Below are 20,047 nucleotides of genomic sequence, written 5' to 3'. Positions count from 1 at the left end.
AGAATAAACCTCATTTTGGTATATTAGACTACAACCCTCCAAAACTAATGTTTCTTTCCTTCCATCAGACCATTTGTCATAACTCATATTATTCTAGCTTCTACTCCAGCAATACTGAAATGTATAAAACAGTTTGTCTCCACCAGGTTATAAGCCCTACTTGTACACAGGAAATACCAACCCTAGATACCATCACAACTTCCTTTAGTGCCCAGGCCTCATCGTCCCTCTGACCCCCAGAGCAAGAACAATAGGCCAAGTACAGATGTAAAAACTCACCAAGGCAGAAAGCTCCAGAAGCCTAGCAAGGGACAAAACTGGGGAAAACAAGAACCTTACCCCCAGAGTAACCCACCTTTCCTTTAGCCTTCCTGGAGAAAAAATAGCCCCTCCAGCATATCAGCCGAATGAATAATAAGTTGTATACCCAGGCTTCCACATTCCCGCAGATTGTTAGTGACAACATTCCCTCTCCTGGCACAGACCATCCCATCCGAACAGTGCAAGATATTTTCAAACTCATTACAGACCTCTGGCTCCAGGGTGATTTACAGGATTTCTCTCCAGATCACATCTATTTGTTTACCTTCATAGTGCTTCTGAATATCGCAGATCTCTTATGTCCCTAAAATAGTCCCCCTACTAGTCCTAGACTATCTTTTAGCCAAAGAGGAAGGGGTTTGTTTAATTGCTAACACCTCCTATTGTTTTTATCTAAACTCTACAGGTCAAATAAAGGAAAAAACACAATGCATCCTACAGAATACTCCATGGCTCTAGAAGATCAGTCAGGACAGCATAGAGTAGTCCATATGGCCCAGCCTACAAGCAGCTCTGCCCAATTTAACCTGGTGTTTACCTCTTTTTGCCCCCTGACACTATTTCTCCTACTCCTCCTCTTCAGGCCCTGCATTTTCAGGATAGTTACCAAATTTGTACAAACAAGATTATAAGTCCTAGTTAACCAGACAATAGGACAGTTTGTCCTTACCCAGGTAAAGGGACCCTACCGGCCTATACCCCAGGAAATAATCTGAATTTACTCCTTAAGCATCCACAACATCCCCTCTCATGCAGGAAGTAATAAAAGAGAAACAGCACCCCTTCTTTCCCTTTATATGTACTCTTTAAGACGGGAATGAAAGGGTTAAAGAGAATGAACCGGGGCAGAGAAAAACTTACTGTGCTTAGCAGGTATCTTGCAGAAAGCTTGCAGCCTTGAACACCACATAGCTCAGAGAACCAGAGGATACCTGGCATGGGGAGGAACCAAGGACAGACCGGACCCTTTCGTCAGCAGAACAGCTTGCAGCCAGCAAGGATTAATAAAAGTCTGCCTCCCCCTTAAGTTTCCGCTGATTCCTTTTAGTCGGACTCAGCCTACCTACACCCAGGTGCCTGAAATAAAAATCTCTTTTGATATATTATGGCCTCATGTCATAGGTACATGACCCCGGCCCACTCCAAACCTTTCACTTACCATGTGCTGTGTTTCCATGACTCATCTTCTGGACTCACATGCTGATTCCTTCAGGCAGTGGTGCTGGAGGCCCACCTTAATACATCTTGAATTCCTTGTAGCCTCCCCCCTCATGGCCTGTTCACTTGGGCTAAATGTTGCTGGAATGAAGGGGTGGATGGTGCACTGGGAGGGCACTTCTTCCTCTGAGATAGGAGGGAACGAAGAAGGATGGGATCGGAGGCTTGAGGGATTCAGCAGATGTCCTCCACATTCGTGAGACAAGGTTTGGGGGCAAAGAGCTTAAGCTTTGGAATCAGCCCAACCTGGGTTCAGGTCTGTGCTCTGAGACTACTGGCTGTGAGAGTGAGCTGGGTGGGCTTAGGGGCTCAGGGAGAGCAGAGGACCTGGAGGGGCATCTGGGGGAACACACAGAAAGTCCCCAAGATAGGATAGGGCTTGCCAGGGGCAGTGAGGACACAGCTGATGTGCAAGTGGCACTGTAGTAGGCTGTGACCTCTTCTCCGTGTCGGGGTCTTGAGAGCCTGATGCTGGAGAGCCAGACCCCTATGGAGGACTGGAATGCAGAGGAGGGCCCCAGACCCGGGATCTTCAGAGCAAAACCAGGAGACGCACTGCAGAGGCCTGAGGCCCAGCAGCAACCCAGTAGGCCAGACTGGGCTGTAGGGGAATGACAGGGTCAGGGAGCCCCCCCATTTCTCTCTCCCCCAGACTCTCCTTGGGTCAGCCCCAAATGGTTGATGGCAAGAAGCCATCTGGCCATTCACCTTAGATCTGATGTTGCTCTTGGTTTCCCATTTGGGGAGTGAGTGGGCTCTGTAGGCTTCAGGGAAGAGGGGGAAGGGAGAGGTGTCAGGAGCAGTGGGACAAACTCAAGCTGCAGCTCAGTGGCTGCCTGGCCCCGTGGTGGTGACTCAGGTGGAGTGAGGCTGGCAGGCAGGAGCAGGGCACCCAGTCTCTGTTCTGTGTCCCCCACAGGCTCCTGGGCAGGGCACTGGTGTCCCAGGCAGTGTGGCTGTGAGCTGCTGGGAGCCCTGGGACTGCTGGCTGGAGTGAGTGTGGGCTCGTGGCTTCTAGGTCAGTGCTGGCCCCTTCAGTGTCTGGGGAGGGTCGGAGCACAAGACGCAGGGGATGCTGGGAGGAGGAGTGGGTGTGAGCAGGTGCGAAGGCAGGTAGATGAGCGAGCATCTTTCTTGTCTGCTCTGGGTGCACAAGGGCAGACGGGGAAACTGCAGCAGGAGGCTCCACATTCCAGTCCGACAGGGAGAGGTGCCAGGTACTGGATGAGTGATCCAGGGAGGCCCTGATCAAACATCAAGACAAGACAGCAAGCGCTGCACTCTTCCCAGTGTGCTGGGCGGGGGACCTGCCTCAGGCAGGGTGGCCGATGAGGAGGCCCCAGGCAGCTGCTTTTGCCTCCCTCTGCCACAATGTCCTGTTATGCCCCTCGGCCCTCCTGTGGGAATCTCTTCCTTCCCCAGCCCTTCTCTGTGACCCTCCCCTTGTCCTTGGGCTCTGAAGTGTGTCTGTGGCCAGTGGCCTCGCAGCCCATCCCGGGACCTTACAAGATGAGGAGATGACTTTGAGCTGCTCAGAGGCCAAGGGTGAGGAAGCCCTGCCCTCCTCGCTTCCCAGCACAGGTGGGCCACCCCAAGGCCTGGAGACCCCTATCCCACCCTTCACAACTCTGAGACCCTCCTTCTGGCTGGGGGGCAAGAGGACCAAAATGAAGGGCCATGACTCCCCTGCCACCCAGCAGCACCTCCTCCTCGGGTGGGAGGGTGGTGACACCGGCCAGTGTGCGGAGCTGCTCTCTGATCGGGGCTGTCAGCACCCCCAGGGACTGTCTTCATCTCAAACTGGGGCATGACCAGGAGCCCAGGCTGCTGAAGGGGTGGCAGCTTGATGTTTGGGGCAGAGTGAGCCGGAAGTGGAGGGGAAGAGGAGCCAGGTGTGTGGGGAGACAGCGTGCCACGGGCAGGCGTCTCTGCCCAGTGGCCCCCTTGAGGGCTAGGGACATCACTATGCATTGTCTCCCCCACCCCCCAACACCGTCCTCTCCTCTCTCGGTAAGGGCTGAGGTCAGAAGGTTTGATGCTGCTGGGGCTTGGTTAGAATCAGTTACAGAAGTTAGAACCGGCTTGGAGCCTGCCTTTTGGGAGCCAGGTGGCTGTGGGCATGTTGCTTCTTTGAGCTTCCAGTTCCTTCTCTATGAACTAGAGGTAAACCTATTTACTGTATGAAGTTGTGAGGATAATCCGAGCTCATATATAAGATGCTCAGTAAGTGGTAACCCTCACTAGTATTGTCACAAGACTCGAAACTGGAATATGTGGACTTGGTCCTGCATCGTCATTTGCAGATGATGTGACCTTGGGCAGGTTGCTTAACCTCCACGCCTTAGTTTTCCCTCTGCAGAATGGGAGGATGGTGACACCCCACAGGCTGCATGATGCCGAGTGATGGAACACATTTAAAAGCACTTGGTTAAAACACACAGCTGAAATGCTGCACAAATAGCGTTATTTTGTTCTCAGAATGGACCTCATGTCCTGGGAGCAGGGAGCCTGACACTGAGTGACCCAGACACTATCCTTAAGGCCTCTTCAGATCTACACTGGTCAGGCCCAGCTGCCCCTGCCCACCTCACACCTCTCCCCGACAGCGTACACCTCTCCTCCACGGTGCACACCTCTCCCCCATGGCACACACCTCTCCCCACCTCTCCCCACGGCGCACACCTCTCCCCACGGCACACACCTCTCCCCACGGCACACACCTCTCCCCACAGCACACACCTCTCCCCTCCTCTCCCCACGGCGCACACCTCTCCCCATGGCACATGCTTCCTCTATGGCACATGCCTCTCCCCCATGGCGGGTGGGGCATGGCTGTCATGCCCCGTTTCAGTGTCTTTCAGAATAAACACTGAGGACTTCCTGCTGGAAGTGCAGGTGGGGGCCCAACCAGGCTGGCTCCTGGTCTGCTGCCAGGGCTTGATCCCTGCCCTGGGGGTGTGGATCTGCCAGAGCCTTGGACACCTCAGGTGACTGGGCCAGATCTGGGCCTGGGGAGAGGGGGAGCTGGCTGGCAGTGGGGACCTCTGTCTGTGGTGGTCAGCATGCTCAGGGAATGGCAGGAGGTCCTTCTGCGCCTCTACTGGCCTCTGGGCCCTGTGTCTCTCCCCTGAGGACCTCTGCTTTTGAACAAGCCTGAGTCCCAGAAGCGATCATGGTCACAGCCTCGCTCCAGCCCCGTCCTGGAGCATCTCGTGCACGTTCCAGTATTGACCCCGTCGCGCATGCTGCAGTTTAAAGCTGTTTCCTCTGTTCTCTTCCCTTCTTCTGCCAAGATTCACTCACCACAAGGGAGTTCATCGTCTGACATCAAGCTCAGCCGCTGGCAGGAGTTTGCTCAGCTCTCCCCTGGCCTGGGAGGCCTCCCGGGGGAGGCGTGGCAGCCAGGTAGGGCGTCTGAGGAGAGTGAGTGGGGTCCCTTACTTCTGGGGGGGAAGTCCAGCAGCAGTCCGTCTGTTCTGGGAGCCTGGTGGTGAAGACACTGGCTGCGTAAGAGGACAAAGAGTGATGACACTGCTGCGAGCCTGCCCATCCGAGGCGTATACCGTACCCTACTTGCCCCTCACAAGAACTGCAGGGGAGGTGGTTATTGTCACAGCATTTCACATGGTACTCTTATTCCCACTTTACAGGTGGGGAAACTGAGGCTTGATGAGGTAAAGGGTCTTGTCCAAGGTCACAGAACTAATAAGCAGCCAAACCAAGTCTGGAAACCAGGCTCCCGTCTCCAATCTGAGTGCTCTCTCATCCCTGCCACATTTTATTTGGATAATCTTCTGATGTCTAAGGCAAGAGTTCTTGCTCTGGCTAAGAACTGCTTGGAGTCTGGAGACACTCCAGAGAAGAGGGCTCTGGGGTGGAGGGGACCCCTCCCCAAATCCGGGGTGTGGGCACGAGCTGAGAGGTCTCCACTCGGCCTGGACTTCCTCCAGCTGCCTGGCAGCATCCCCCAGCGCTCTAGAGCCTCGCACCCTTGCACCACCTTTTCCGATGCCTCCTCACCCGAGCCACCTGGACAGGCAGAGGGAGTAGGGGTGGGACTGACCCCGCCAGGAGAGCCGGGAGGCTGTGGGTTTGGGAAACCAGAAGAGACTAAGATCCAGGCTTTGGGCTGCTGGGGGCAAGAGAGGAATGAAGATAGAGAAGAGGGCTTGGGTCTGAAAGGAACTGAGGCTTATGTGAAGGAAAAGGAGGGGAGAGAGGAGAGCAGGGATGCGGATACACAGGCCAGGCCAGGGCTTGGGATAGAGACTAGAATAAGCCTGGGAAGCAGCATTGCAGAGTCCTGTTCACTCAGCACGCGCTTATCCAATCACCCAGCGAGCACGCTTTTACCTGGGGCCCCTCGTGGGAACAGCTAGGCTTTGTCCCTCAAGAGTTCTTGATTTGTGACTTTGGTCCCTACTCAAATCAACTCTCGAGGGCCACTGAGTCCGGCTGTGCCGGGGCCACGGGGCCTGTGCGCACCGCTGTCCTGAGACCATGGCAGCAGATGGCCGTGGCCACATGAGGGCCGCTCTGAGCCCGCCTTCCTCCGTGCCCGAGTGGGGCTCAGCCTCCCCTGCTCCCTGCCGGTGTCTGGCTGGTGCCTGTTGGGTAGGGACAGCGGCAGGCAGTGTGATGCGCATGTTGCAGTGAGGAAACTGCGGTGGGAGAGGGACGTGACCGTCCGCAGGGAGTGGAGAGCCAGGGCTGATGGCAGCTTTTCTGGCTCGGCTTAGACTGTCACCCAAGTCCCTTCGGTGCTCGTTGTGAAAAGTGGAGAGAGCTATGCAGGAGCGAGCGGGTGGAAATGGCAGATGACACACAGTTTCCCTTCTCTGTCCATCGGGACTTGAGCACTTATTAAGCACCGGCTGCATGCCCAGTGTCTTGCCAGCTGTGAGGGGATACTAAGAGGCGTGGGTTCTGGGAGCTTGCAATCTGCGGTGGGGGTCCCCTCTCTGGCCGGCTCCTCCACCCACCACCTCACTTCTGTCAACTTTTTCTGCCCTTGCGTCCCTGGGCTCCGCGTGGCTCCTGTGTGCAGTTTGAGGCTGGCCCACCTGGCCAGCTGGTCAGACCCCACGAGGACCTGTGGGGGAGAGGGTCACCCCCCACCCTCTCTACAGTGCCCGGAATCACAGCTACGACGTTGCTCTCCTGCGGCTCCGCACGCCGCTCACTTTCTCGGGTGAGGTGCTGGCCCTGGGCAGGTGCAGGCTGTGGAGAGAGGCAGACCCGGGAGGGCCGGGAGCGGCTGACTTCTGAGATTTCCTCCTCGTGCTGTAAACGTTGAAGTACTCAGTGCATTTGGTGGCCATGGTGACTTCAGCATCGACTGGACCTGAAGTTGCACCAGCTCTTCCACCTGCTCTCGTGGGACAGAGGTCTGGCCCTTTTTGTGCTGGGCTGGGGGCGGGATTTGCCTGGAGGTCCCTACAAGAGCTTTGCAGTGGTCTCATCTACCAGCAGCCGCTCCACCCCTGTCTGCAGGCGGGTGCCAGGTCCCAGCCACCTCCTTACAATGAATAAGATTTCTTCTATTTTCCCAAATATCCTTTCACTCATTCCTCACAACAACCCTGTCAGGTAGATGAGGCAGGTATATACAGAGAGGACACCGCGGTTAGTGAGGGAAGTGACTCTCAAGTCCACATGGCAAGTAGTTCCTGAGCCGAGCGTCCTGACTCCAGGGCCAGGACTCCTCAGCACACATGTGCACATATAAACACGTACACTCACACAGTACATGCTCATGCACACTCACTTCCATGCACATACGCATTCCCATGCACACACGCTCACACCATAGACACTCACAATACTCCATACACACTCATGCACACTCCCATGCACACACACTCATACCATACACACTCACTCCTGTGCACACACGCTCACACCATACACACTCATGTACGCACACTGACAAATACTCAGCACTCCTCCATCCCATTGCTACCTGTACCCTTGGGATTCCCGAACAAAAAGTTGTTGCTTTATTTCTTTCACACATGTTATATATGGGTACTCTCTCAACTGTTGTTCAAGAGTGACTGTTTCTAAATTGTCTTAAATATATTTGAGAGGAGACTTTAAGTTCCTACCTGAGTGGAGAGCCAATGACACTTCCAGTGAATAGATCACCACAAAGCACACAGAGTGAAACAGCACAGTGTTAGCTCCAGCCAGGGGCCGCCTGCAGAATCACGGGCCGGGCCTGCTCCCCGTGTTTCAGTGGAGGTTGACAGGCATCGAGAGAGGCACAGAGGGGCACCGGGCGGAGTCTTTCTCCTGGATGTGGTTGGAGGGACTGAACGAGAACGGGAAGGAAACTACTCTCTTGCCAGGTGACTGAGTTTAGTTAATGGCATGCCTGCATTCTACCTAAGAACATGTGTGGGCTTCACCTGTCGGGCATTTTGGAAACAATGCCCCAAGAAAGCCAAAACACCCTGGGGAAACCCCAAATGAGTTCACATTCGGACAAGCTGGGTACAAACACCCAGGAGAATTTGCGTTGTTCCTCAGTGCCCAGGTGGGGGGTGTGCAGCCTGTACTCAGCCCTAGAGGGCGCCATGCCACTGCACTCTACACACCGTCCTTTGTGTGAGCGGGACCCTGGAGGTGGTACAGTGCACAACCCCCATGGCCCCCAGGAGGCCTGGCTGGTGGAGACCAAGAGCCAGGACTGTTTGAGAAGGGGAGGAGGACCTGCCCGCCCTGGCAGTCTCCCCTGTGTGGGTCTCTCTGAGAGAATAACCCCTGGGTTTCCCCTAAACTCAGGCCCTTTAGTTACTTTTGCTCTCCTTGTTCCAGCAGTGCCCAGGCCTCAGTATTCGGGGTGTATGTGTGAGGGAGGTCTACTCCTCCTCTTTACTCTCAGTCCCCAAGTCTTGGGACACTGTGCTCCGAGGCCGCTGTGTTCCTGGGCCTTGCTTTATACCCTGCGGCCTTGCTCTGTGCCCCTTCATCTTCACGGCTGCCTCCCGCAGCCCACGCTGGGACACGCTGCAGGACACGGTAGTGCAGCTGCTCAGCGCCCAGCTCTGCCACAGCTCCCGCGGGTGTAGCCGGGGCCCTCACTGTCCCCCCATGCTGTGTGCCAGCTACCTGGACAGGAGGGCTGATGCCTGCCAGGTGTGGCAGCAAAGGGGCCAAGGAGGAAGGTGGGGGCGGGGTCTTGCTGTGCTGGGTCCCTGGTCTGAGCAGCCCATCTAGGAGGCTGAGGCTGAAGCAGGAGGGGCCGGAATGGAGGGTCTGCTCCTCGGGAAGGCCTGCTCCCCAGGAAGGCCTGGTGCCCCTTCACCTGGAAGGACTGACTGCCTGTTTCTCTGGTCTCTGGACCCCTCAGGGGGATAGCGGGGGTGGGGGAGGGCTGGTGTGCCCAGATGGGAGCACATGACGCCTTGTGGGGGTGGTCAGCTGGGGCCGAGGCTGCGCAGAGCCCAAGCACCCAAGTCTATGCCAAGTCTGCTGAGCTTTTGGACTGGGTCCATGACATGGTGTGGGTGAGTGTGGGGGCCAGGGTGGGGGAGGGGAGGTTTGCAAAGGACCTGTCCCTCAGAAACTGTGACCTAAGCTTACCCTCTAGGCCTGGGCATGGCTGGGGGTGGGGGAGGAGCAAAGGAATGTTCCCAGAGTAAGAGGAAAAGGAAATGATGCATAGAACGCTGAATCCAGTGGATTTCTACCCATGTAAGCACTGGCTGGGGAAAGCAGACCTGAGTTAGTATTATAGCCCCGATCTGCCATTGACTGGGTGACCTTCGGCAAGTTTCTAACTTGGTAAACCTCCGTTGCCGGGCAATAGCCATCGTGGCGCCCTTGCATGCTAGTGTGAGGATTGAATACGGCAAGAGCTGTACGCGGCCTGCGGAGTCCTAGGTTGGAGGGAGTGAGGAGTGAGCCTGGGGCTCCCTATGGACGTCTTGATGACCGTCACTCGCCCCTGGTTTCTAAGGCAGTTACTGGGGCTTGCATTCCCTACGCTGGGGGCAGAGCTCAGCGTTCAGCAGTTTGGGTTTGGCAACTAATTCTTGTGTGACTCTGGGCAAGTCACTCGCCTCCCTCTGTCCCGAGGGAGGGCCTAGTGAGATAATGTGTATAAAAACACGTTACTTGTATCCAGTGCCTTACAAAGGCAGGGCGTGGCAAGGCAAAACGCTGCAGGTCGGGCACGGGGTGGGTGGGGGAGAAGAAGCTTTATGGATTACGGGGGTCACATGCCTCCAACTTGTCATTCAAACCTTACAAAAAACCCAGAGAAGGGAGTATTGTTAGCCCATTTGATGGAAGTAGAAATGAAGGTTCTGAATGGTTAAGTGATTTATTAAAATAAAAGTTACTCAGCTAGTGGGTGGATCCAGCTCCCTTCTCTGTCAGCTCAGGACTCCCTCCCCCAGCCCTGCCCTTTCCTCCTCCTCACTGCAGAGCCTCCTATTTTGGGGGTCTCTGGCAGGTCCACTAGATGGAGGAGAAGCGGACCCCGATGCAGAGATATGAATATCCTATTGCCGCACACGACACAGTCCCCACCCACTGGCCAGCCCCTGGGCGTAGGGCCTCTCCCGTTGGGCCCTGATTTCTAGACCCTCTATCTCACCAGAGAGCCCCAGCGACAGAGGAAGGCTGGTCAAGGTTGGGACCATGGGGAGCTGATGGACGTGGGGGAGGAGGAGCTGGAGAGGAAGAGACTGCTGGAAGCAGCTGGGAGCTGCCTTCTGCCCTCTCCCCTCCCAGCCCCTGTGCCTGTCACGTGGGAGGGTGTTCAGGGATGCCCTGGGCCTGCCTTCTCCCAGTGCGCTCAGTGGGCGGTGGTGGGAGCAGTGCCCCCTTAGAGGAGCCCCTAGCTCTGGAGGCTCCTGGGAAGATGGGGTCAAGGCTGGACCAGTCCAGATTAAGCCCATGGAGTCAGATCCTCCTCACGGTTGGTCTCACCTACTTCCTGTTCCTACCTGGCTCTGACTGGCCCTGCTGGGGCAGGGGTAGGAGTGGGGACACTGGAAGGACACTCTGGTTGGTGTTGGAATAGGGTGAGGGTTTTAAATGACAGTTCTGTGAACTGGTCCAAGGGGTTCTTTTATTTAAGCGAAGTGATGTCTGGTCACGGTTCAGTCTCTCTCTCTCTCTCTCTCTCTCTCTCTCTCTCTCTCTCTCTCTCTCATTAATGGGTAGAATTACCATTTTCCTTTTGTACATGTTTCTTAAAGCTGTGGAACTGACTCCTGCTCATCTCTCTAGACTTTTGGCATGTGCTTATTTAATTCTTTACATTTGGTAAGTCTGCGTGCAGGATGCTGCCCAGCCTCCTCGGTGCTGAGATGCTGCAAGTCTGAGAAACACGCACATCACTGCTGTCTGGGAGTTCTAGCTTCCCCACAAGACCCATCTCTCCTTAGCGCTTAGCTCCTGTTTCAGACCCGAGCCTTGGGGCGTGGGGAGCTCTCCTTCTGCGGTGATGCTCAGCACTTTCCTGGCTAAGCTTCTCCCGGGGCGGCTCTCCTCTTGAGCAATTGAAATGCAATTGGCATCTTGTTTCTAAAAACTGCAATGGATTTTTTATGGTGCTTACCCAAGGAAGTGCAATTAGCATGTAGCAACAACACAGTTTTCCCATGAGTTTATCAGCATGTTTAAAGGGGTGGTAGAAATGAATATTCATTCCTGGAGGGCCTGCTGCCCTTGATGTGTTCTGAACAAGGGCCTCCTGCATTGTCTCTGGATCCGGGAGGGGCTGCAGGTCTGCCGGGAGCGCCACCGGAGGTCAGCACTCACCACCCCCTGTGGTACAGCTTCAGGGCAGCCCATGCCCCTGGGCAGGGAGGAGTCACCAGCAGGCTCATCAACTGTGATCTTTTTTGTGTTTCTGATGAGCATTTGCTTATTCAAAGGGGGGGGGGGGAGGTTTGTTGATTGCAGTCATTATGACTTGTTAATAATTAGTAACATTTGAATACTACTTCATACTTTATCAACCCTGCTCACATGTGGTATCTCATTTAAACCTCACAACACCTATGTGGTGAACATACTGTTATTGTGCCCGTCTTATAAGCAAGAAAATTGGTTCAGAAAGATTAAGTGACTTTCCGAGACCAGCCAACCAGTAAGTGTCAGGGTCCAAATGTGACCTAGGTTTTTTACTCCAAATCCACATCACTGTTGGCACATGAATTAAGGAGGAGTGTAGAACTGGAAGGAGCCTGGCATACTCACCTGCCGGCAGTGATACTTTCTATAGGTGAGGGCATCAAACCCTGGCTCCTACTGGAGACCCTTAGGTAAAGTTCCTACCGATTCCTGGTTCTCCATGAGTTCAGGGTCTGACTCAAATGTACATAGGAGCATCTTCACAGGAGAGGATGAAGAGAACCTGCTCAGAGAGTTTGCTGACAGCGATTCCCTGTTTGCCTATAGGAGCTCCTGCCAGGAGCCCAGGCAGGTCTGCCAACTCCGAGGCTCTGACCTGCCCTTCCTATTGGCACCTGCCTCTCCAGGCCTTAGGAAAGGGAGGAGAAGTGGGTGCATTCCTGGGCTGGCTGTGGGAGTGCAGGGGTGGAGATGGGGGCAAGGCAAGGTGGGGAGGAAGGATTTTAATGAGGACCAGATGGGCGCCCAGCCATGTTAAGCTTGTGGAGAATTCAGAGGCAGAGAAGCCACTGCCTTATTGGAGCAGAGACTTATTTGCCGTGAACTTTTGGCGGCCAGCCAGACAGGAAGCTGCGGGATGCTGGTAAACGCTAAGCAAGCTCCAAGCACCTCTTGTTGAGTAAGTCAGGGCATCTCTGTGTGCGGGAGGCCTGCGGTCTCCTCCGGAAGACTCAGCATCCGGCCTGGGCACACTGCCCGCCTCCGGAGGCTTCCCTGGGTGGCTCCTGGCTGCCCTGTCCGGGAGAGCCCTTCTCTCATCCATCCCTCAGTCCCGCTTTTCCTAGAAGGGCTGCTGCGAACAGGGGCAGCCCTGCCCTCCCTCGGAGCGTTCCTCGGGCTCTTTTCTGCATTTGGTTTCTGGAAGCGCTGGGCTCCCCCACAGCAGGACAAAACAGAAGCCGCTTTTCCTCAGGCTTCCCATTGCTTTTCTCGCGCTTCTGCCCTCTCCTGGCCCCACACTTAGGACCCTCCTGACCACTCAAAAGAGAACCACCTGCACCTCCTCCCACTCTTCCGCCTCCCTCAGCATCCTGGGTCCCTCCCCACCTCACCACTCAGGCCCCCCAGAATACACCTGCATTAGCCGCACCCGCAGCCCCTGCTTCCAGCTAAACTGATTGCAGCCCATGGCGACTCTGTAAACTGCACCTTGCCTCCCCCACCTCTGGGAAGGTGGGAAGTAGCCTCCTAGGCCTGAGGGAGAGGCTGGCTTTCTTACACGTGCCATGTCTGGGACAGGGAGAGGTGGCACAGCGGGCACAGTGCCCCGAGGCCCCGGGAGAGCAGTCCGGGACCTGCTGGACGGGTTTCACGTGAGTTGGTGCTGGAGCGACCGAGCTGGAGGCTCACAGGATGGAGAGCGGAGTCCTGGCTCTGGAGGGCGCAGGAGGCCCCCAGACGGCAGGGGCTTCACAGCCTGGGCCCGGTCTCCTCAGCTGCCCCTCCCAAGATCCCTCTGGCTGTGGCACCGGGTGGTGGAGAGTCTGAGGCTCTAACCACCCGCAAATGTGCTGTTCTGAGCTACTGACTCAGCCTCCCTGGAGTTTGGTCTCATACCTGTCAAATGAGGGGTCTGGGTCAGGTGACCTCCATGGACCTGCCTTGTCAGGCCAGTGTCACTCAAACCTCTGGTGCCCCTGAGACCTTGACCTGCCCACAGCTTCCAGCTGGGATCCCTGGGGAGCAAAGCCTATCTCCTGGGACAGGTCTGAAGGAGCAGGTGTGCTCCAGTTCAGGCCACACAGGACAGCACTCCAGCTCTCCCCTCCAGCTCTGCCCTCCGGTCCCTGGGAGCAGAAGCGCCCTGCAGCAGATGTTAAAGCCATTTGCCCCTGTGTCCTGCTGCCCAGTGTTTGTGCCCTGGCAAGGGTGTGAGCACAAGTCAAACCCTTGATCTGGCACTGCTCTCAACTGCTCCCTGGCCCCTTTCCCACCCTTGGCACTGTATGGGGCTCCTGGGCCTCAGCCTCCTTAAACCAGTGAGGGAATTTCCTCCTCCCTCCACGGAGACCATGACACTTTCATTTGGAGCCTTTTCCCTGGATAGTTCCCAGCTGGCCACAGAGCCCTCTGCCCACCAGGACTTCCTCACGCGAGAGGTGGAGTAGTGAGGGAAGATTCAGCTTGCAGAACTTCACAGGCTTTGGTCCATTCCTCCTCTGTCCTGAGCCACATGCCTGGCCTAGGGACAGAGGATCCGTCCCCACATCCCCTAAGGTGACTCCACCTCCTCCGTTTGATCAGGACTGTGCTGGTTTAAACACAGAAGGCCTTACAGAGTGTGCTGCCAATGGGTCTCCCAGAAGAAAGGACCTTAGGTTGGGCTGTCTGTCACTCATGGTCCTGACAATGGGAACCATGGAGAAATGGTTTTTATCATGGTCGAGCCTGGGATGGGCTAGGTGGGCCTGGGCTGGGGTTAGGACTTGGAAACTTTGAGCTGAAATGGACTTTGGCAGGGACCAGTGTTAACTGTGCATGCATGCCCAAGGCTATCCAAGCCATTTCTTGCTGATATTTGTTCATATAAAAATATTTAAACCTGTAAAGAATTTTTGTGAGTTTATTTGAGCCAAACTGTCTACAATTGCCGGGAAGCAGAATCTCAATGGATTGGGATAAAGCTCCAGAGAATGACAGGTTTTCATTTTGTTTTATACATTACAATCAAAGGAGGAGATGTAAGTGGGTTACATGAAATCCATTGGTGATAGGTTAGGAAGGCAGGAGAAAGCAAAGTGGAAAAACCTCTGGGATTGGATAAAAAGTAAAATGATAGACTATATATTAGGTAGATCTGTTACACCTCTCAATCTCTAGTACAGGACAGTGTCAAACACTGTTTCTGACTAATTAGGTCAGGTAAAGACTCAAAGCCTCCAGAGACCACTTCTGACTACTGACTGAGAGGAATCCATCTTGTATTGCCCTCAGGCAATCGTACTCACGTGTGGCAAGAGATTTTTTTCAACAAGGTGGGGCATTTGCTTATGCCTAGAGGCTAATTATTCTCAGTCTCTTAATGGGCCTCAGCAACTCCACACCTTGGGGCAAGTTGTTTTCCAATAGGGTGGGTCAACTGTCTTCTATCCAGGCAAGGCCACCTGTATAGCAAAGGTCTATGTGAGAAAGATGACTTACGAAGCATGAGGGAATGACTCAGCACATGAAATCAGGGTGTCTACCTTCTGAGCTCTAACACCAGAGCCCCTGATCCTGGCTTCTGCTCACACAGCTCCAGTACACTCTGCCCTCCTTCTGCTGGAGCACAAGGTGGATGGCCCACAGGGAATTTTGTGCATTGGCCCTTTAAGAGGAGGGTGCCTGAATTTCCAGCTGCCTGTCTCTGGCAGACAGCAAACCTGCTGTTTTTCACAGGCAGATGTTATGTGGGTAGCCTTCTCAATTGTGGCAGTCTCTGCTGTGGGGCCCAGCTTGGAGATTAGACCCCAGAGTTCTCAGTGGCAATCCCCCACAGCTGAGATATCTCTCCAGAACTTCAGTTGCTGTCTGTGGGAGCCTGGCTAGCCCTTTTGCGCCTCTGCCCCTCCTACCAGTCTCTACCTTTGGTCCTCGGTTATCAGGGTTCTCACCAGCAAGTTTTCCATTGATTATTTATGAAGTTTTTCTTTATTTCAGTTTGTTTCTGGGAGCATGTCCGTGCAGCATCCACTTATTCTGTCGCCATTTTTAATCTTGACACATACAGTCTTTTACTTAGGTGAGTATAGAATAGTTAACAGTCAACTAAGAGCAGGATAACAATAACAATGGAGGAATTTATGGTCTCCTTCCTGGCACCTAGGAGCATTTGGTTGTACCCTGAGGGGTTCGGAAGAAGGGAAGTTACAAATTACCCTGACATTTCACAGGTATGTTATCTTAGATGCAAAAAACCCATCGCTCACTTAAGGTAAAGATTGACCTTTGTCAGGGAAGATACTGGCCTAGGACATGATTACCCACTATAAATTGCTTTTTGTTAAAGTTTAATTTCAGACCATCCTTTGTGGTTACTTTAGGTCTTTGATTTTGCAAGACTGACATGCAGGCCTTCCCTGAGCTTGTCAGGTTAGCATGTGGCCCCTTTTGTGTCCACACATTGTACTGTTCCTGGGGCCACCCAAAGATTGGCCACTCTTTGTACAATTAATCCTAATAGGTCAAAACCGGTGGTGGGAAGTAGCAGAAGAGAGGCAACCCGAGCCCTGAAGAGGGATTGGGGTGGCCCCGGGCAGTGATATGATGATATGATCTGTGTGTGTGTGTGTGTGCCTGTGTTTATCTGTGTATCTGTTTGGGTCGGTATGTGTTTTGTGTGCATGTCTGTGTGCTTTGTGTGTACAGGTGTGTCTTGTGGGGGACTTGAAGGGCCTAAGGAAAGAGGAGGAGGTGAGAGCCTGGGGAAGGTTCTACAGAATCCCTTCCTTAACCCTGAAGGCAGAGCTGGTGGAGATTCTGGCCAGTGTCCACATATAGGGCCCCACCTCCTTTAAATTCTCACACAGAGTACCGTACTTCTTCCTCATCAAAAATGTCCTTATCTTTTGAGGCTGCCACACTAATCGTCCCCCTCTACACTCACACACTCTCATGCTCACACACAGGCTCAGTGCTTTACCCTGGCAGGCATGGTCATAAATTACTAGAAAGAATTAATCAGGCAGTCATATATAAGAAATATAGACCTGTAGTAGTGTGTGTGTGTGTGTGTGCACGCGTGTGTATGTGTGTACGTGCCTGTGTGATCATTTTCCACATGGGCTTCTGAATCTGAAGTCATCCTTTCAGGACTGCTTACCCAGGCCCTCTTTAACATTGTGGGGCTTGGGGCACGAGTGTGGGTAGAAGGCACATGCCATATATATAAACAGTTAGAAGTAACACATCCAACTAGCAAACGGTTAAATTAAAAATGCCCTCTCCTCTTGCCATGACAAACATTGCCTGTTAAGGATGTGGAAGTCCAGGTTCAAATTTAGAATCCTTGAATCCCTGGATTATGTCCGGGCTCATGCAAGAGGGGAGAGCCAGCTGTGGCTCCCTTCTCTCCCACCCCCTGGTCCATCCTCTGCTATACCTGGCCTGTGGCAGCCATGTGGACACTCCCCTCCTTAGGGTGGGCCCAGGAGTGGGGTGGGTCTGCCCTCAGGGACAGAGGCTGTGCAGCCTCTTGAATTCAGGGTCTAGAAGGGAGCTTGTGGGCCCAGGTGGGCACATTATCTCAGCTCTGTGAGCTTCTCCCCTTAGGGAGAGTCTGGTCAAAAGGGCCAGGACAACAAGGCTGGGACTGGGGTGAGGCAAGCGGGGTGTCACTGTCAGGGTCACACAAGGGCATGTTGGCTCCTGCCTCACCCCAATCTTGGCCTTGCAGGACAGGGTCCTCTAGGGTGAGCTGCTCAGGGCAGGCCAACTCCTCTTGTCTGGTCTCATAGGGGCTGAAATTTACTTCTGCCCATCAGGTCAGACAGAGGTAAGGTGACAGAAGTGGACTCTCTCTCCTGTGCACTCCACTCCTCCAGAGTCCCGTAAAGCACCTCGGCCACAGTTCGGGGAGCTCCACTTCCAGGTCAGCCCAGCAGCATGGCACCCCCTGGGCTCACACAGTGGAAAATACCCAGGATGATTCATGATGATCCCCACTCAGGTGCCTCTCAGAAATGAACCGAAATAAGCATGAAGAAAAACTCCAGTGTACCAACAGATCAGAACAATCTCACAGAATAGAGTTCAATAAAAACTAAGGTGAGTCAAAGCTAATTAGAAATATGGAAGTATTGGGGCGGGGAAAGGCTGTGGGAGAGGAGCTGGAAATGATGCATGTTGGAGAGGCCTGGATTAAATTTGGACTGAATTGTACCCTCCCCCCCTCAATGTGCTTGTGTTGAAGCCCCAATCCCCAGTGTGACTGTATGTGGAGATAAGGCCTTTAGGAAGGTAATTACAGTTAAAGGAGGTCATAAGGGTGGGGCCCTGACCCCATAGGACTGGTGTCCTTATAAGAAGAGGAACAGATATCAGAGCTCTCTCCTCATGCACACAGAGAAGAGGGCATGTGAGGACACAGCAAGAAGTTACCATCTGCAAGCCAGAGGGGAATCCACCCCAGAAACCGACCAACCCAGATGGCACCTTGATCTTGGACTACGAGGCTCTGTTGTTTGAGCCTGTCTGTGGTATTCTGTTATGACAGCCCTGGACTAATAGGAAACTAGATCAGCGAGAGAGTGCTCTTAAACAGAACACATCCAAGAGCAAGCACAGGGTGTGCTCATAGAGCCCATCACTCAGCTATTTGTGGGAGGCATTTAGGAGAGCCCGGGAGGGGAGAAGAGAAAGGCGCTGGGCAGGAGCCCGCAGCCTGGGCTCTAACATGGCCTCCATCATGAGTTAATGAACCCCGCTCTCACTGGAACCCCGCTGAGTTTATACCTTCTCCTCTACGTAATGGAACTTATGATATATGTCCTGCTTAATTTGCAGAGCATGTGGGAAGACCAAGTACAATCAAATAATGAGAAGGCTGTGAAGGTTGCATAGAGCAAGGCAGATGTAAAGGTTGTTTCTCACCTGCATTGTCCAATCTGCCAGTTCATGTTCACCCAGTTGAAGCTGGTTTGCTCCAACCATGCCCATCCAAGCCTTGAGCACCCAGGACTGAGTCCAATAGTTCTGCTTTCAAGGTATGCATGATCTAGATGGAGGCAGACACTAAAGACCAGCTATCTCTTTTACTTGACAAAAGAGCAAAAATGTGGAAGATTTTGAGCGTTTGCTATAATTACTTTACAACCATTTACAGGTAGATGTTTGTTGCCAAGAAGGAACTGATGTGGTAAATGTAGACATTTCCTACCTACTATCATTTTTTTTTTAAAGAAAACCAGTGGAGGCAAATGATGTTTTGATCATAACCTCAGAGTGTGGTTTCCATACCAACCTATTCCTGCAGAATAAAAAGCCCAAGACGAAAAGCTGCCTCTAATTCACCATGTGGCTAGCCTTGGTTGAATGGTGGTTTAGAGAAAAAACTGAAGCCCAGCTCCACAGTGCCCAGCCAGAATGTGTGCATGCCCACACACGGGCACACAGCACAGGAAGGTAACTCGCCTGGTGCCCTCCAAGCCGTCAGATCAGGCTCTCTCTGGAACCCTGGGTTCTAACCCTGGCCTGTTCCTTCTTTCTTTGGGTCTCAGTTCCTCATCTGTACAATAGAAGCCATACTGCCTCATAAGTTTTATTGTCAGGAAACTGAAATGAGATCAAAGGTATAATTATCTCAAAAGAGCAAGAACAGAGTAGTTGCACAGGCAGTCCAGAACATGGCTTAGTGTGGGGGCTTCTTCCATGCTCCCAGGGGGTGGCAAGTATGGCACGAGAAGCTGCGTCTAGTTTTGTGCCTACCTTGTCAGAACAGTCACCTTAGAGGACCCAGCCTGTCAGCTCTGTCCTGCTGGCCTCGGACCACCCCTTCTTCCCTTCCTCCCCACTCCCTTCTCATCTCATGCCTTTCCTTCTTCCCTCTCCCTCTCCACCCTCCTTTCCTTCTGTGGAACTGAACACCATTGTGTGCCGGATGTAAAGATAGATTTGATTGCAGTACAAGCTCGCAGTCCCATGGAACTTAGAGACATGCACCACCTTTTAGTACAGGGGCGGGAGTAAGGCCAGACTGGCTAAGGAGAGTCTGCTTAGTTGGGCCTTGACTGAAGAATGTCAGAACTGAGCTGGGACAGCGGAGGGGTTGGGACTGTGAGGGGAAACAGAGAACAAGGGCATTTTGGCCAAGGGAACAGCATGAAATGCTTAGCATTTCCTGGGAAATAGCAAGTAGTTTTGTGTAGGTAGTTCTATGATTGTTGACCCGGAGCAGGGTCTGACCCAGGGAATGTATGGAGCCAAGCAAGAGAGTCTTTACTTTGTGCCATGGGAAACAGGGAGGAGCCACTGGAAGCATCAAGCAGGAGGGAGTCACTGTCATGTTTAATGCGAGTATCTGAGGGTGTAATGGAGAGGTTACTCTGAGAGAAGTGTTCAGGTGGGCCCAGGGCACTGGCATAGCATAGTGTAGGGTCGCAAACTCCTTATAAAGATAAGATCTTTATTGGGAACTCTTAAATATACGAGAGAAAAAGCAATGTTTTATTAGTATGCATTTATTTTATAACTAGTGTTCCCGTTGCAGGAAAAATCCTGCAATAGGATTTCCTGCTGCACTCTACCCCGCCTCCGCTCTGCCCTTGTCGCCCGCCCCGCCTTCTCTGCCAGCCTGCCTGCTTTTCCCTTTGCCCCCGGCCCTGACTTCGCTCCTCCCTTCTCCTCCCCCCCCCCCCCCCACTTGCTTGCTTCTTCGAAG

The 20,047-nt window shown here is 53.5% G+C and overlaps 1 protein-coding gene across 1 annotated transcript; it reads left to right on the top strand.

Annotated features, from left to right (window-relative positions):
- The first annotated feature begins 1,720 nt into the window (after positions 1 to 1,720).
- On the top strand, positions 1,721 to 16,170 carry TMPRSS5 (transmembrane serine protease 5). Its single transcript, XM_054725005.1, is given in 13 exon segments — positions 1,721 to 1,735; positions 2,002 to 2,125; positions 2,459 to 2,557; positions 3,002 to 3,031; positions 3,034 to 3,120; positions 4,391 to 4,526; positions 4,833 to 4,855; positions 4,858 to 4,944; positions 6,611 to 6,730; positions 8,426 to 8,679; positions 8,894 to 8,997; positions 8,999 to 9,050; positions 16,039 to 16,170. Coding segments are annotated over 13 exon segments (1,263 nt in total).
- Positions 16,171 to 20,047: the final 3,877 nt, after the last annotated feature.

Source organism: Eptesicus fuscus, chromosome 13, assembly GCF_027574615.1.
Source record: "Eptesicus fuscus isolate TK198812 chromosome 13, DD_ASM_mEF_20220401, whole genome shotgun sequence".
Lineage (NCBI taxonomy): Eukaryota > Metazoa > Chordata > Mammalia > Chiroptera > Vespertilionidae > Eptesicus > Eptesicus fuscus.
The sequence above is the reverse complement of the archived record's forward strand: the minus strand, read 5'-3'. Positions and strand labels throughout refer to the sequence as shown.